At 35.1% G+C, this 17,120-nt stretch overlaps 1 protein-coding gene across 1 annotated transcript in view; it reads left to right on the top strand.

Moving 5' to 3' along the window:
* LOC149780789 (ATP-dependent DNA helicase Q4-like) overlaps nt 1-17,120 on the top strand; it is a 292,890-nt gene that overhangs the window by 20,923 nt on the left and 254,847 nt on the right. The window contains exons 7-12 of the mRNA XM_089937868.1: nt 1,215-1,414; nt 2,131-2,256; nt 4,219-4,332; nt 6,155-6,250; nt 10,006-10,142; nt 14,373-14,636. Of these exons, the coding sequence (XP_089793994.1) occupies nt 1,215-1,414; nt 2,131-2,256; nt 4,219-4,332; nt 6,155-6,250; nt 10,006-10,142; nt 14,373-14,636 (937 nt within the window). The remainder of the gene's footprint in view (nt 1-1,214; nt 1,415-2,130; nt 2,257-4,218; nt 4,333-6,154; nt 6,251-10,005; nt 10,143-14,372; nt 14,637-17,120) is intronic.

Here is a 17,120-nt window from a genome sequence, read left to right as displayed (position 1 = left end):
GGCACATTATGCTATGGCAGATCAGGATATTCATTTTTTTGTAGCTTGATCTGACTTATAAGTGAGTACAGATGGTAATTTTTACCTCGCAGCTTTGAAAATAATGATTTTAATTTTGTTTCATCCCTTGCATGAGTATAAGTATCCATTTTGCTTGTTGCATCCTGTCGGTGTGTTTGTCTGTCTGTCTGTCTCTTCCAAACCCATTTTAGTGCAATAAAAAAAACTGTTGGATTTGGAGCCATGAAATTCTTCACACTTTATCATGGTCATGAGTAGCTGACAAAATTTGATTTTTAACATTTTGGACAAAAACTGCACAGTTCGGCAAAGACTATTTGAGGTGGACAATGAATTATATTAAAATGAATTGAATTACAGATTTTTCAATGAAAATTAAAGGCAGTGAAACCAAAAAATTTAGAGTATTGCATTCAGTCTTGGGAATGCAGCTATCGTGTAACTCAGGGGCCAACTGTATGTGTTTATACAAACATATATTTAGTTAGACATATGTGTTTATACAAACGTAAATCTAGTTAGACATGTGTGCTTATACAAACATAAATTTGGTTAGACGTGTTTATACAAACATAAATCTAGCTAGACATATGTGTTTATACAAACATAAATCAAGTTAGACATGTTTATACAAACGTAAATCTAGTTAGACACATTTGTTTTTACAAACGTAAATCTAGTTAGACATATGTGTTTATACAAACATAAATCTAGCTGGACATGTGCTTTTACAAACAAATTTTCTTTGACATGTGTTTTTACACACATAAATCTCGTTAGAATATGTGTTTTTACAAACAAATCTAGCTAGACATTCATTTTACAAATATATCTAGTTAGGATTTAAACTACTGGAAAGATATAGTTTTTTGCTTTGCAATCATTACTGTTGGTGATTGTGATGGTGGTTGTGATGGTGATGATAATAAACGACATACAAGTTAAATCTTGTATGTAAAATGCTATTTTATGTAAATTACTTAAGAAACTTTAAATATACCAGTAAGAAAACATGAATAAAACTAGTAGTAAGTATTCAATCCTTTGTGATACATGTATTATGCTAAGTTAAATTTCAACAGTTAATAATTGTGTTCGTATAAATTTGAAAATCTGTAATTGATAAAATGATTTTGATAATTGTCAGTTTATTATAAAAAAATCATTATGAATTTTGATTTTTTTTCTTTTAGACCAAAAGTAAATGTCTCCAGCAACAACTATGTAAGACTGAACATGAAAGTTAAGACATACAGGAGGAAGGGCAAGGGAATGACAGGGTCACAGCACAAGCGCAAGATGTGGAAACAAAAGATGAAAGCACGGAGTCAGAGTTATGGAGATGCTTGCTTCAAGTGTGGGCAGTCTGGACACTGGGCCAACAAATGTCCAGGTAAAGTCCAGTTGAGCCTGGATAATCCCAGCTTCATAATCCAAATATCTGGTTAATTCTGAGCAATGCCATGTCCTCAAACATTTATAGCACTTACACATTGTGGATTGAGTGTCCAAGCTCCTGAGTATCCAAACCATTATCCTGTCCCTAAATGAATTTGAATAATCAGTGTTCTACTGTATTACCTGTAAAAATGCACAATAATGATTGACACCAGTGCATTTTGTATAGATTTGTAAATCCTGAATGCCTTTAAAATTACATCCAAAAGAAGTTAACATGATTTCTTTTATCGGACCTGATGTGTGTTTTTTTGCAAATAGAAGGAAAATGTATCATTTGTTATCATCAAAGACATGGGTTTGTTACTGAAATTTTATATGATAACTTCCATGCAAATAAATAACTTCGAAAATTGTTTTTGTTTAAGAGAACATCATTTTATTGTATGGAGAGAAATATTTGCATGGTTTTAGTTTTGCCATATTTGCGGTAAAGTGGAAAGTTGTGAAAATTTAATGTCACAGTGACCCACTAGAAGCTACTGGCAAGCTTTCTCAATCATCAGATTGAAATGTATGGTAGATTTACAAATTAGCTTGAAACATTGGAAGAGATTAGCAGGTCACAAGGCCAAGTTTGGATGGCTAATAGGGCAAGTAACAAATTTAAGGATAGAAAGATTATTAATTGGACCTTTTTTTTGTTTAAAGGAAATAAACCTTCAGTTGAAGTGGACATAACACCAGTCTGTGATGGTGATTTTCCCAGTATGAGGGAAGCATCTTTGATGGCAAGAGGAATCAAAGTAGATGACATCACAACTTTAGAAAATTCTGGTATGATTTGCTTCATTTTTCCCATTATTACTTATAATGCCTCAACAAAATCCTACATTATGGCCTTAAACTACACAAATTACAAAACTGTGTTGATTAACAGCTTGCTGTGCACACATGCTAGCTGTTCTTTAACAATTCTAATCCAATTACTCAGCCACACATCATTGCACTGATGGAACATTTTTGGTTTCCAGCTGACTGGTACTGGCTGGTTTCTGTGTTGATAGAATGCCTAAAAATACTGTGTTTGGCTTTTTTATTCAGTTTGTAAAAATTATTTTAATTTTCAAAACCATTTGATATATGATTTTTGCTATAAAATGGTAGAATCATATATCTGTGTCAGGTTTAGGTGGTCATTGAGGTTTTGCAAGGGGTAAAATGAATACTGCTGCATCCTGATAAAAAGCATGACTCAAGAATTTCTTTAACCTTTAGCAGTTTAAATGAAAATATGGTGCTTTAACAAGTGTCCACTAGAATGTAGCCAATTAGGACAGTAAGGTACTTTAAATACAATTCTTGCACAATAGCTATTTATTTATTAACTACATTTTTACTTTAAAGTTTAATGAAGTAAATTTTAAAGTGTCTGCTGGAGGAGATAATTCAAAACCACTTCATCTACATACTATTTTCAGTGTTGTGAAGTTTTACCAAGAATAACTAATGGATATAGGTTGATTGATCAAGGAAACTGGCAGAGCCCTACAATAATGTGAATCCCTCTGTCTGTCTGTCTGTCTGTCTGTAAACAGTTTTGGTTTATGCATCCTTATTTTTCAAATTGTTGGATTTGAACCAAATTTGATATCTCGCTTTAAATTGGCATGCAGCTTTTTATGGCTGAGTTCTTGACGGAGGAATTTCATTTCTAGCATTGCTTGACATCATTTACAATGTCCCAATCCATCGTTCTGACTGGTTTCTTTAGCCAAATTTTACCAAGGATTGAATTTCAACAAATTTGGTATGTAGCTCTATATTGATAAGACCTTAAATCATTCCACGACATTGTCTACAGGAGTAACACATCATGATAATCCATGTGACTTTGGTTTCCATAGCATTGCTTAACTGGAGTTTTGAATTTCAATCAAATTTAACATGCATCTTGATATTGACGAGACCTTGTATGAGTTCATTTCCCATTGTTCTTGAACATCATTTATGGGGGTTATGTCCCCTTCCTGTTTGTTCCTGTGACCTTGGTTTCTGCATATGAACTTAATGAGTGATTGTTGGATCTAAGACAAGAGATGAGTCCTTGAATGAACTTGATTTCCACTGTTCAGCAACATTGTAACATGAGTCTGGTCCCTTTTTTCTCCAGTTTCTTATTTTGGTTTGTTCAGCATTATTTTCCAAGGATTGTTAGATTTCAAACCAAATTTGGAATGCTTCTTTATTTTGATTTGAACTTGAATGAATTCAGTTTCCAGCATTCCACAACATCTTGTACAGGATTTATGCTTCTTTTCTTCAACATTCTGACTGAGATTTGCATCATTATTTTACTACGCTTTTTGGATTTTAGAATAACTTTACTGTGGATTGTTGTATTTCCAGCAGTGATGGTTTTCAGTTTGATATTCATGAGAGCCTTCCAAAGCTTAATTTTCAGTGTTCTACAGTATTATAGAGGAGCTGAGGCCCTTGATTTCCAGTTCTCCTAATTTTGGTTTCTTAACATCAGTTGATCTGTTTATAGCCGAACTAAGCAAATTGTTGTGAACAGTGTCTTTTGTGATGCATTCATCATTAACAGATCATGTTAATTTTCAGTATTTTTTTTTATATAGAAAAATATTTTTTTTATATCACTGTGTTGTTTTTATTCATCACTGGTATCAGTTTTGTGTAAGTTTATGACATTTTATTTTAAACTTAGTTGTTATGGATAGAGATAACTTTTACAATCATATAAAAGCAAAATACAATAAACATATTTGTTTTCAGTTGCCATGGAGACTGATGAGGATGTAGAATTGAAGCTCCAATCGGACATAGAGAGAGCTCCCCCTGAAAACCTTCCTCCACCACCCTCTATGGAGCCTCTCATACAGGGGGAAGGTAAAGAGAAAGTAGTGAATTCTAAACCTAAGTGACTGAATTTCTATCTGTCTGTCAGTCTGTTTAATCTGTCTGTGTCTGTATCCATATATATCTGATCTTGAGTACCTTTTACATGAAATTAATCCATTTAATTATACAAATCTTGGCTCCATTCATCCCATGATTCTCAAAGAAGAGGTAGGAATTGTTTGATCCAGCTTATGCCCAATGTTATGCCACTGCTTTTACACTTCAAAACCTGGAACATAATCTTGAAGTGATCAGTAGACATGCAGAATGTTATCAGAATGTCAGTCGGCCCCCTGCGGATAACCTTGAGGGTTGAGTGAGAGACACTTTAGCATATATGGTATTGCATATGAAATGTCACACAACTCCTCCTACACTGTTGAAGATAAAGACTTGAAACTTTGGAGAAAAAATATTTGGGGGCTGTAGATTTTTACGGCAGTTTTATATACCCACCTTGTAGCAAATTTTTTTAGGATGGATTCCTTCCATCTATTCTATTTCGTTTCCACAGAGTATGTCAAGTTTTCCACCATCTACAGTTAGCATGCTTTGTGCATGGCTTGCACTTGGTGTAAAGAAGGAACCTATCAATTTTGGGGTGAAAAGGTCATGGTCACTGACTGAAAGAAGCAAAGGTCCAGGTCATTGAGACCTATTGGCTAAAAATCTTGATGCCATACTAGTGCCTATGTGGAGGACATGTTAATGTGGTGCAGGCATATAATGTTCATATATGATACCAAGACTTTTGATTCAGTATCAGGGTGCACTTCCCAGACCTGCCAACTCTTACGATTTCGCCATAAGTCTTATGAAAATTACCCTTGAAATACGGACTTTAGGCATAAAAGCAAAAACTACTGAAAAATGATCATCACTGAAAAATCCGGACAAATTGTTCATCCATGTTTGATTTGGACCCGGGTTTCATATTAGAAGTAGTGAAATTAGTCAGGGAACCAGACTAACTTTACAGCAGCACATCAGACACTTTAAACTGCACATATTTGTTCATGTGAAGTGTCTACATGATCAAACTGTTGATCATAGAATTTTGCTAAAAATGATGTCCAGCAAGCATTGCATGTTTAAGATGGAAGGGAAAACAAGCTTCTTGAAAAGTGTTAATAATCAGCACAGGAAAAATAAAATGGAATATTCAAATTCTTGTGAATAAAAGCTGGAAATGACACAATTATGTTTATTGACCATCACATGCCAACTTGAGTATGACTTGTGGCGGGAAATATGATTGCCGTCCAGGAATTACGTCAAGTTGAGAGACAGCAACAAGCCATTGAGCTGCATGGGGTTTGGAGCTAAAATTTGTGCACTGTACTAGTGGTAAATAAAGTCTGCACGTACTTTACAAGCTTTTCAGTTGAACATAATGTTTATCATCTCTGCTTGTTCAGAATACTGAACTTTTAATTGCATCCAGCTTTACAATAGCAATTTATGATATTTTGTTACACCTTACTGAAAACTGGTCAAACTTACTGGGGAAAAAACCTGCCTTACTGCAATGGACTCGTTAGGGTTGACAGGTCTGCACAACCTGGGGTCAGGAGGGCATGTATGCATATATGTGCATTCTGTGTGTGTTTGTGCAGAGTATGGTAATTTGAAAATGAATATTTGAAAAAATGTTCAAATTCATGATGAAATATAAGCTAACATTTTGCAGTTCTCTTACACAATTCCTTTTTCGCTCTTGTTTTCACTTGTTTCTCAATTTTCAAAGTATTACGCTGCCAATTTTATATTGTGTAAAAAAAAAACAATCAATTATTTTATATTGGGACAGATTTTGATGAGAGCTTGCTATTGAATGGGTTGCTCAAGTTTGGGTATGATGAGTTTCTACCAGGGCAAAAGGAAGCAATTACACGCATCTTGTCTGGTAAGTACAGAATAGCAATCCTAATTTTACGATGCAAAGTCACCACAAGGTCACATATATTAGTATTCTTTTGACTGGTTTTGAATGTAACTTTTAACATGTGCTTCACAATAAATTTGAAGAAATGGTTGCAGTGTGTACTTTTACAATTTTGTAAGACATGTGGCTCCAGATTTAACAATGTACAGTTTGGACAATACTGTGCACTTTAAATCTATGTTTTTGAATATTACATAGTATACAATCAATGCAATAGTGAACAGTGATTATAATGACTTATGTGATTAAATTGTATATTTCTTAATCGGATATGGAAATATATTGTTGTTGATTTGTTGTTGGGTTTAATGCCATTTCTCAGCACTAGATAGGCTGTAGAGCTGGCAGGGGAAGAGCCCAGGAAAATCCTGGTAAGAACCACCAACCAGTTGGAAGCAACTGGCAGCTTTCTCACATACCCACTTTGACTGAGCTTGAGACTCAAACCCACATAGACAGAGGTGAGATTGAAATTTATCAGTGGGAGAAAAACAATATCTCTAAAGTGGTGATATCATAACTACTTTCTTTTCTATTTAGGAAAATATATCTGTCATTATGTATGATATTCAAATCTTTATATTGTTATGCATATTTGGTTTAATTTAATTGTTTGTTTCTAAGTTTTAATTTTCTTAAAATTCCATTACATGCTACTGTATTGTAATTTTATTTACTGGATTTGGCATTGTCCAAAAATTCAGTTCAGTTCCATTTGACCTGACTTTTTTATTATAAAGAACTAATAATAGAAAATTTGTATCTAATGCTGACCTAGTACCTGACCTTGATTCAGAAATCAGTGAGAGTTGTAATAAACAACTTTTTTACCTTTTTTTATTCTTTCTTAGAGTAAGATTCATAAAGTGAAATAGAGGCCCTTACTTGGAGTATGTGACAAATAACATTAGGTTTTTCCAGAGGATTGACTCACATCTGGGCATCTGTTTTGCGTTGTAGCTAGATTTATTATTGATGTTTTGAGAAAGAATAGTCATTTAAAGTATTTTATGTTGTGATCAGTTTTAGGCAAATTATTTTAATTTAATTTATTTGGATTACAAGTTTGTTTTCGCAGGAAATACTAAATACTACTGCGTTAAATTAATTCTTGGACAAGGACAGCTATCAGAATTTACACAGAATTCAAACACTGGAATATTATTTTCGGTGATTCAACAAAGAACTATTGACACATCAGTACGATGCTGACCACTGCATACATCATCACTTTCCATTTTGGATTTCATTGGGATTCAAACTCAGTTTCATTAGGACTTTGTATTACTAAGATTTCTATTTTTTAATTCTTGGATTATTTTTGGGTTTTGATTTGTAAAACCTTAAGTTCTTTTTCCCATTTTTAACTAGTTTTTCTAGGGAAATAAATTATTTGTTAAATTTTGTCTTCACTTTTTTCTTGTTATGTTTGTAAGAGACTAAACAGGTAACAATATTTCCATATTCAAAACTATTTCATTCGTTTTCTTCTGCTCCTTCCTCTTACACCCTTCCTTTTTTGCTCTCTCTCTCTCTCTCTTCCATCAGCATGAAAAGATCTTAAAATATGTTAAGAGTGTAGACCGTCTTGTGTAGATTTATGTGATCAATAAAAAGGTGCCATCCAGAAATGCTGACCAAACTCCAAACATCAAACAGTAGGCTTCAGGTATTAACTTTTTATTTTAGTTCCTCAAGAACAAGTTGTGGGGCCCCAAGTGGCCGAGTGGTCTAAAGCGCTCTCCGTTACGGATCACTGCCATCTCACCCATCTGCGTGGGTTCGAGTCTCGGATTCGGCCAATGTGGGTATGTGAGAAAGCTTGCCAGTAGCTTCTCGTGGGTCTGTGGTTCTTTCTGGGGTTTTTCTGGGTTCTTCCTCCACCATTAATACTGGCCGCCATGTATAGCCGTGTGCTGAAAAATGGCATTAAACCCTACAACAACAACAACAATAACAACAACAACAAATTGTCAGTGACTGACATAACCTGTTACTATTCTGTAGATATTCTGTGTCACCTATACAGTATTGTGTACTTGTTAAACTGTATGACAACAGGCACACAGTTTTAGGAGAAACCTTTAATTAAATATAGAACTAAAATTGTTTAAGTATCAGTTTTAACTTTCATCACAATAATAATCTTTCTTGAAAGCAATGGAGACATTGGGCATTGATAAATGTTGATTGCAAACCGAAATGAAGTGACAATCAAAATTTGGGTTCAGCAACTGTTACCAGACTAGACTTCAAGCTTACCAAGGTTACACAATAATTCATAATGGAATGTATAAATAAATAAAATAAAGAACCCAAGTCCATTGGATACGACCACTCTGTCATGTTTCAATAGTAACCCCCGTCAGCAGTGTTCACTGTATTAACCTGTGCATTAACTCATTAACCCCTGTACTTTACCTCCCACGATAACATGGCTCAGTCTACCCTGCTTGTATCCCGAGTACCGAGTCTGAGTGGCGGTATTAGTTTAGGCCTGTGTCCCGTATGATGAGTTAAACCTGGACAAACCGTTTGTTGATTTCAAGCCTTTTCCTAATTATGCAGACAGTTTAACCAATAAAATATTAGGTTACTTAGATTGAGTGAACATTGCTGAACAAAGTGGGGAAAAAAATAGACTTTGATAGTGGCAGAAATAGTAGAAATATTTTGATTTGAAAATGATGAAAATTATGAGAATCAGCTACTGGGAGTAGCTAGACAGACTCTGACGGAGTATTCACACAAGGTTAAGTTTGCAAGAGATATGACAAATGAAATTTCTGTGTGCATAAAGCATATTAATTTCATTTATTGATGGTGTTAATAATTCGGTGTGAATTCATAATGGACTTTTATGGATTATTCTTGGCAAGAGAAACAAATTGGTAAGAAAATCTTTTATTTTATCTTTATGCATGGGTTTTATTTCTGCATGTAACTTGAAATTTACACCCTCATGTATGTAATTTTATTAAGAACTGCTGTGCCAAATTTCAGCTTAATTAAAAGAACACAAATAAAAAAGTAACATTTATTGCAAGTAGCCCCCTCTGTAAAAACCTGCAAGGCAAATTCTGTCAGCAAGTCTCAGGGATACAGGCACTGGTAAGGCTAACACTACTTTAGGTGATCTCTCTGCATGTATGCTGTAGGGGAATGCCAGCTGTTTGGCTCAGGGGTTAATGAGTTATTGAAATAGAAATTGCTTCATTTTCTTATAATAACAGTCATTACAGTTTGAAGTATTAATGTGCTAGCTAAATTTGTAAAATGTCAACTGTCCTGTCAGTGTTATAATGTGGCCACAATGGAGAAAGAGTCCATGCAAATCGATGATTTTTGCCTTAAAAAACATTAAAAAAAGGAATTTTTTTAAATAGTAGATACAAGGAAATATTTCACTCCTGAAGTGAAAACATATTGTACTCTCGTAAGTGGATTCCTTTATGACAATACATTATGTCCATTTCACTTGTGAAATATTTCCTATCTACTTGAAAAACATTGGTATCCTTTATGTATTATCTGTACATATCTGCACAGTATAGATTATCATTTTTAGAAGGAATTCAGTTTTTGATTGTTTTGTTTCCTGTCAAAGTAGGAAGTGTTAGAATATATAACTTTTAGAAGGAATTCAGTTTTTTATTATTTTGTTTCCTCTCGTAGCAAGAAATGTTGTCAACATTTTTGTTTTGATTATATTTCAGGGTTATCAACCTTAGTTATTCTCTCCACTGGAGGTGGAAAGTCACTCTGTTACCAGCTTCCAGCATATTTGTATGCACAGAGGTCAAAATGCTTCACCTTGGTGATATCACCCTTGGTTTCTCTTATGGAGGATCAGGTATAACTTTCATGTCTGATAAAGTAAGAATATCGTAACACCAAACTTTGCATCCTGAACATAAGATACCACTAAAATTATTTACATTCAGAATTGTTAATATTTGAAAAACAGTGAAGATTGGACCATTGTAGCAAAAGAAAGGTCAGAGGTCATTCAACTAGTTTTTCTTGTTATAGATGTCATTTTAACAAGATGCTTTTAATTGCTTATATCAGTAGGTGTAATTGGTTTCAGGTTTTGAGCATAGTTTGCATATAAAGTAAATCACCACTTTTTCTCCTTTCAAGACATTCCCCCAATCACATTAACGTAAGAAGATGATTCTCTGCCTAAAAATCTAGCAATCATGGAGAGACAAAAATGTGCTTTTCCTGTTTATATAAAATATAGACAACAGGTTGAAACACTTCCCAACCTTCCCCTCACCACTGCTATGTAACTGCAGTTGTCTACCAGTTTTTTTCTTTCACTGAAATGATATATCTTATTCAATACTGATTCATTGTTAATTATGTGAATTATCACTCTATATGTCAACAAAATTGTAACGTGTTGAGTATAAAGGTATATTCTATAATGTTGCAGTCATTAATTTATGAAATTGGTTGATATTTATGTGAAATTGTCAGAGTCATGGACTTAATGGTTTTCTTTTACCTCATGTTCCAACACAGTATGGTAAGTACCTTTTGTTGTTTGCTTTTCATATTTATTTGCTTATTTATAAAATTGTTTGCTATTTGTACAGATGAACACATTCAGTTTGTTATTCTCAAATCTTTAGTCACTCTTGTCTGTCTGATGTTAATGAAATTCACAAAATAAAAGAAAGTTTAATGCAAATGAGGACCTGCATGGGACATGCGTTATGTGTGCAGAAATTCATCTACAACTACATGCAGTGTTTTGCAAGTTATGGTTGAAGAACACCTAGTGCACCGTACTATGACAAGGGCTAAAGATAAAAGAGATACAAAAGGACTGATGTACTAGATCTGCATTCAAAGATGTCATCACTGGACATCACAATGGGGGATACTTTGATGGTCACCCAAATTGATGCATACCATGCCCACAACAAACCCTTACAAATAGAATCAAAATGGGTTTTGATGACTTGCCACCCAAAATTTCTCAACAGTAATTGTTGTAATTTTGAGATGTGGTATCTTTTCCAAGAAACAGTGACACTGTTGCTGGCTTTGGATGAATTTGTTCCATCTTGTCCCACTTAGTTTTCCAACGACAAATTGGAGCTTGTCATCCCTTTTCTAGGCTGCCATATGGGTGCAAGTCCCCATGTATGTTTAAGCTTCACCCTAGGGCCTGTAAGTCTTGACACATGGGGTATTTTTAAGAAGTGGATTAAATGTATGGCCATCGGTCCTGGCTGTATAATGACATCTACCATCCAGCCAGTCCATTTGCTGGGCTGGCTGTAGTCCACAATCAGTGATTTGGAATTAGTAAATGTTTCTCTGAGACTACTTTCCCAGTCACGTTACTATGAAACACACATCACTGCAAGGTATCAATCAAAACTGCTAAACAACCTAGAGGTGGTAAGGGAAAGTAAATGGAAGGTTGGGAAAAGTTTCTTCCCTTTGTCCATATCAAATAAAAGCAGGAAATAATTTTTTTCCTTCCATAATTGGTGGATTTGAGAGGTAGTGGTAGTTTTTAGCATGCAGGATATATTTGGATAGATCCATTTTCTACTGAGAATCTTTTTGTTTTGAACCAGACAATATGCAACTTAGTGCACCTCTCCCTCGATAACTCACGCAATTTCAATTGATAAAAAAATTATTTAATTTGTATTTATTTGTTAAAGTACTGCCTCTAAGTGACATTTTCATTGATCGAAATTTCCTTACGTATCATTAATTGTGGTGTACTAGGAATGTCGTTTGGAAAGAAAATGTAAAAAATTTTATGAGCTATTTTTAAATTTTATATTTCATAGCGTTGATTAAAATTTCCAGGTCCTATCTACCGTTTGCAATGATAAAACGAGCGATACATCAAAGTTTCTGTTACCAACTTTGATCGTGATTTTCTTCAAGTTCAACAAATAGGGATAAATTTTGGTGGTATTTTTGGTTTTAAAAAATGGGATCCATGCCTGACACCGCGTTATAAGCGGGTTTGCGAATTATCAGGGCGTGAATTATCGAGGGATTGGTGTAACTTAGTATATCTAGTACATAGCAGGCACGTGTCCCATTTTCCCCATATTTGTTCCGTATTTCGACCTGAATACAGATGTACATTATTCTGGTTAAAATTTGTATTTTAGTAAAAAAATTAAATTGAAAATTTCTGTGCCATTTTCTGTTTAGAAGAGGCACCTGGTTCCATTCTGAGAGAAATGTGTCACATGTATATAGGAATATAGAGTTCTAACATATGATTGGTTAATTGAAAATCAAGGTTACCATGCCACTCTTTAAGCACCATATTGGATTGTGCAAAGCAGTTGCTGTTATCTCTGTATCTCATCTTTGTAATATTCAACTTCTAGTAATGTTTCAAAGGAAGGCAGAAGATTCAGAAGTTTCTCTATCAAAGAAAAGAAAATAGAACTGGAAGGACAATTATGATTTGTGAAACCTTATAGATATGGAGAAAAATTGGCATTTTGCAAATTGCATAATTGTGATTTCGCTATTGGGCATTGAGGCACTCATGAAATAAAACAACATGTAAAGCTCATAAACATCAGCTTGCTGCTTCATCGACAACTCAGCCTGAAGTTGCAACATTTATGAATACCAGAGAGAACCGTGATATATCTGGATTAAAGTTTGTTTAAAAAATTTCTTTTAGTAATGAACATTCCTCTTTCAGTTACTAGTCTCCCTAACATTTTATTTGCACACTTTTTCCAGACAGTAAAGTCACAAAGGAGTACTTGTGTGCCAGAACTAAAAGAGTTCTTTAAAGCATTGCACAGAATTCAGATCATCAGTGAAAGATGGTACATTGGAATTGATAATGATTGAAAAATCCAGGTTTGGAAAAGGCTCCTATAAACAGCCTTTGTCGGAGAATGTGTTGCACTCTTGCACATTCTGAATGGGCACCTAAATTGAACACCGCTCCAGTGGCCTAGTGGTTAGAGCATCTGCCTTGGATGCTGGAGGTTGTGTATTCGATTCCCAGCCGAGTCATACCAAAGACTTACAAAAATGGTGATCGCATCGGTGGCCTAGTGATTAGAACATCCGCCTTGAAAGTGGAAGGTCATGGGTTTGATCCCCGGCCGAGTCATACCAAAGACTTACAGAAATGGTACAAACAGCTTCCACGCTTGGTGACATGATGCCCCAGTGCTAGACATCACTATAAGGTGCCACACTGCAGACATTGTAGCAGTAGGACTGAAAAATTGTAAAAGCTACGTTAAAAATCCAAATCACATACACACTCACACACACAAAAATGGTACTAACAGCTGCCTCGCTTGGCGCTCAGCATTAAGAGGTTAGTTGTTGTTGTTGTTGTGGGGTTTAATGCCATTTTTCAGCACATGATAGGCTATGCATGGCAGCCAGTATTAATGGTGGAGGAAGAACCTGGGAAAACCCCGAGAAGAACAACCAACCCATGAGAAGCTACTGGCAAGCTTTCTCACATACCCACATTGGCCGAATTCTGGACTCGAACCCATGCAGACAGAAGTGAGATGGCAGTGATCCGTAATGGAGAGCACTTTAGACCACTCGGCCACTTGGAGCCCCAAGAGGTTAGTGTTAGGACTGGATGGCCTGGTGTCAAGATAATGTGACTGGGTGGGACATCATGCTACATGTCTGTGGCATGATGCCCCAGTGCTAGACATCACTACAAAACTGTCACACTGCAGACATCATAGTGATATGACTGAAATTTTTTTAAAGCTACGTTAAAAAAAAAATCCAGATCCAAATCCAAACCATCCTAAATGGAACATGGTGCCCTTTTGGAAAGTGCATAAGTGCAACACATGCATCTTTGACATTACAAAATTAAGTTACTGTCCTACTCTACTGATGGTTATAGATGTTGTAAATAGTTAATATGCATTTAAGTTTTACAAATCAGTTTTTGTTCCTGCAAATCAGTATTTTTGTTGTAAGCAGTCAATATTGTAAGCACTCAGGCATTGGCAGCTATACTGGTATTTTTTATGTCGGCTGATTCATAAATGTTCTAAAAGTCATAACTCCCATCATTTCTCTCTAGGTGACTGGACTACCTTCAGGAGTGAAAGGGGTCTGTCTTCATACCAACATGACCTTGGCCCAGAGGGAGAAGGTAATGAACTCTGTCAAGAATGGAGAGGCTCACTTCCTGTTGGTATCTCCAGAGGCCATTGCTGGGGGAAACATGTCACTGTTGTCATATGCATCATCACTTCCACCCATTTCATTTGTGTGTATTGACGAAGCTCACTGTTTGTCTGAGTGGTCACACAACTTCAGGCCATCCTACCTCAGGCTTTGTAAGGTAAGTGGGTGCCTGCTGTTTGTGGAGAGCAAGATTTTCACACCTTGACAGAATCTGCATGCCGCACTACACACTAATGTTCTTTTTAAAATAGAATATACTGATCTTACAAGCCATTACTGTTTATAGCAGGTATGTATCTTGTTATACAATGCCTATCTGCATGTCTGGTTTCAGCACAATTTATTTTAGTTCTAAATCATGGAACTTGAGCATACTTTGTGGAGGGCTTGCTCTTGGGGATAAGGAAGAAGTCCATCCATTTTGAGCTTTTTAAAATTTTTCAATAGTACAGACAAATAAAAAGTAATATTACATCAAGTTGAGAGATAGCAAGGAACCATTGAGCTCCATTGGCTTGTAACTTCCATTTGTGAAACTGGTCTAACTTCTGGAAAAAATCAAGAGGATTTTGTTAGGGTTGGCAGGTCTGACACTTTTTACCCCATCCTAAATGAAAATGGTTGCAGTCTGATCTCCAATATGACCATCACAGTAGCCATCTTCAAAATCTTGTTTTTACTGTCCCTTCTGAATAGATGTTCATATCATCATGGATGTTATCTAAAAAAATCTTAAGTCTAGTCAGTCCTAAACGAAAATATTGGCAGTGTGATATCCAATATGACTACCACAGTTGCCATCTTGAAAATCATATTATGGATTCTCCCCATGAAGGAAAGTCATATTGACATGGAGTTTTCACCAGAAGACTTCTTATGATATCTGGTTGGTCGAAAATATTCTTATGATATCTGGTTAGTCGAAAATGAAAATGGGGCTGATCAGATGTCCAATATGGTCCAAACAATGGCCATTTTGAAAATATTGTTATCATTATCACTACTCCTTCTTGTATCAACCTGGGTTTTTTACTAAACAACTTCTTATGATGTCTGTTTGGTCCTAAATTGAAGTGGTGCCATTAAGACGTTCAATATAGCCGCTACAGTGGCCATCTTGAAAATCTTGTTATCACTATTTCTTCAGAATAAATAGTCTTATCAACATGGAGTTTTCAATGAAGCACATATTATGATGTGTAGTTGGTCATAAGCAAAAAATGGTGCCAGTCCAACTCCATATATCTTTTTATTGCAACTTCACCTTCGTGGCTGGTCATATCAGTACTGTCCTTTCACCAAAAGACTTCCTATGATGTCTAGTAGGTACTAGGTAGAAATGGTGCTAATTTGGTATCAGATGGACACCATGTCATCTGTCTTAAAAATCTTGCTATTGTTGCTTCTACAACCGATGGTCAACAACATGAATTTTCAACCAGAAGACTTCTTATGATATCTGGTTTGTCCTAAATGAAAATGGTGCCAAGCTGACATCCAGTAACTCAACTACAGCAGTTGATTTGAAAATCTTGAATTATATCACCAAAGAATATGAAAGATTGTTTCTATACCCAGCAGTTAAAAGGAAGAAATGTTCTTATCTTGTATTCCTGGAGATTCTTTTCAGTCAGAAGAGCATCAGTCCCTTCAAGGGTCTCTTGTTTTCTATAGACTACCATCTCATGTCCACCTCAGACATGAGAACAATTTTTGTTCTTAAAGATAAATTTTAATGTGCTCTGAGCAACTGTTTCAAGTTTGGTTTATGTAAATTGCAAGCAAGAGTTATTGATAATTTCCTTTTATCAAGGTTACATTTAGAGCCATATGATAATGATCTATTTTCCATTAGAAGTATACAGTAGTAAGATGTGGCATATCATTAACAATAATCTGTTTTTAACTGATATATGGTTTTCTAGATGAAACGGTATTCATATTAATGCAATAATTGTAACATAATTCTGTTATGCTCTGTTTTATAAAGGGACTTGTACATATATTGTTGAACCTACCTTAAAGATCACTAGGTTTAATCTCTCACCTTTGTTAAAGAAACACTTTTTCTTTTACCAGAAACTACATTGGTGCAGAAATTTACCTTTATTATGAAACCACATATTCTTTTAAGACCACTTTAAACCATAAAGTGCTAGTCATGAGATTATTCTCACTGCAGAAGTCTCGTAATACTTGTATCTACTTGAGTTATTTTTCAAATGTAAGCAATGATGTATATATCCTGTTATTTAAGCTTGCCATGATTGGTATATTGGGACCTGGAACAAGCATTCTATCATACTTTACTATGCAATTAGCAGCTAAGTTTTACAAATACTTATAAACATGTGCTATCTGAAAAAATTTAAAATGGCAGTCACAGAATACAGTGGTAATTTCTTTTAACAAACACTGGCTGCAGATAGTGATGATGACAATGATTTAGAAGGATTTAAGGAGATGATCTGGGGGAAGCATTGTTGGAAGTACCCATGAGTGATTTAGAGCCAGAAATTGATGTCTGACAGGAGTCTGATGTACATGCTCACTGGACAAAAAAAGCTGTGCCTTTCAACCACCCATTGAGTTGTATTTTCAAATTAAATGTAAGGAAAGATGGTCAATACTAAACCTTTAG

The sequence above is a fragment of the Sinohyriopsis cumingii genome, chromosome 16 (genome assembly GCF_028554795.1).
Source record: "Sinohyriopsis cumingii isolate HCF-2022 chromosome 16, ASM2855479v2, whole genome shotgun sequence".
Taxonomy (NCBI): Eukaryota; Metazoa; Mollusca; class Bivalvia; order Unionida; family Unionidae; genus Sinohyriopsis; species Sinohyriopsis cumingii.
The sequence above is the reverse complement of the archived record's forward strand: the minus strand, read 5'-3'. Positions and strand labels throughout refer to the sequence as shown.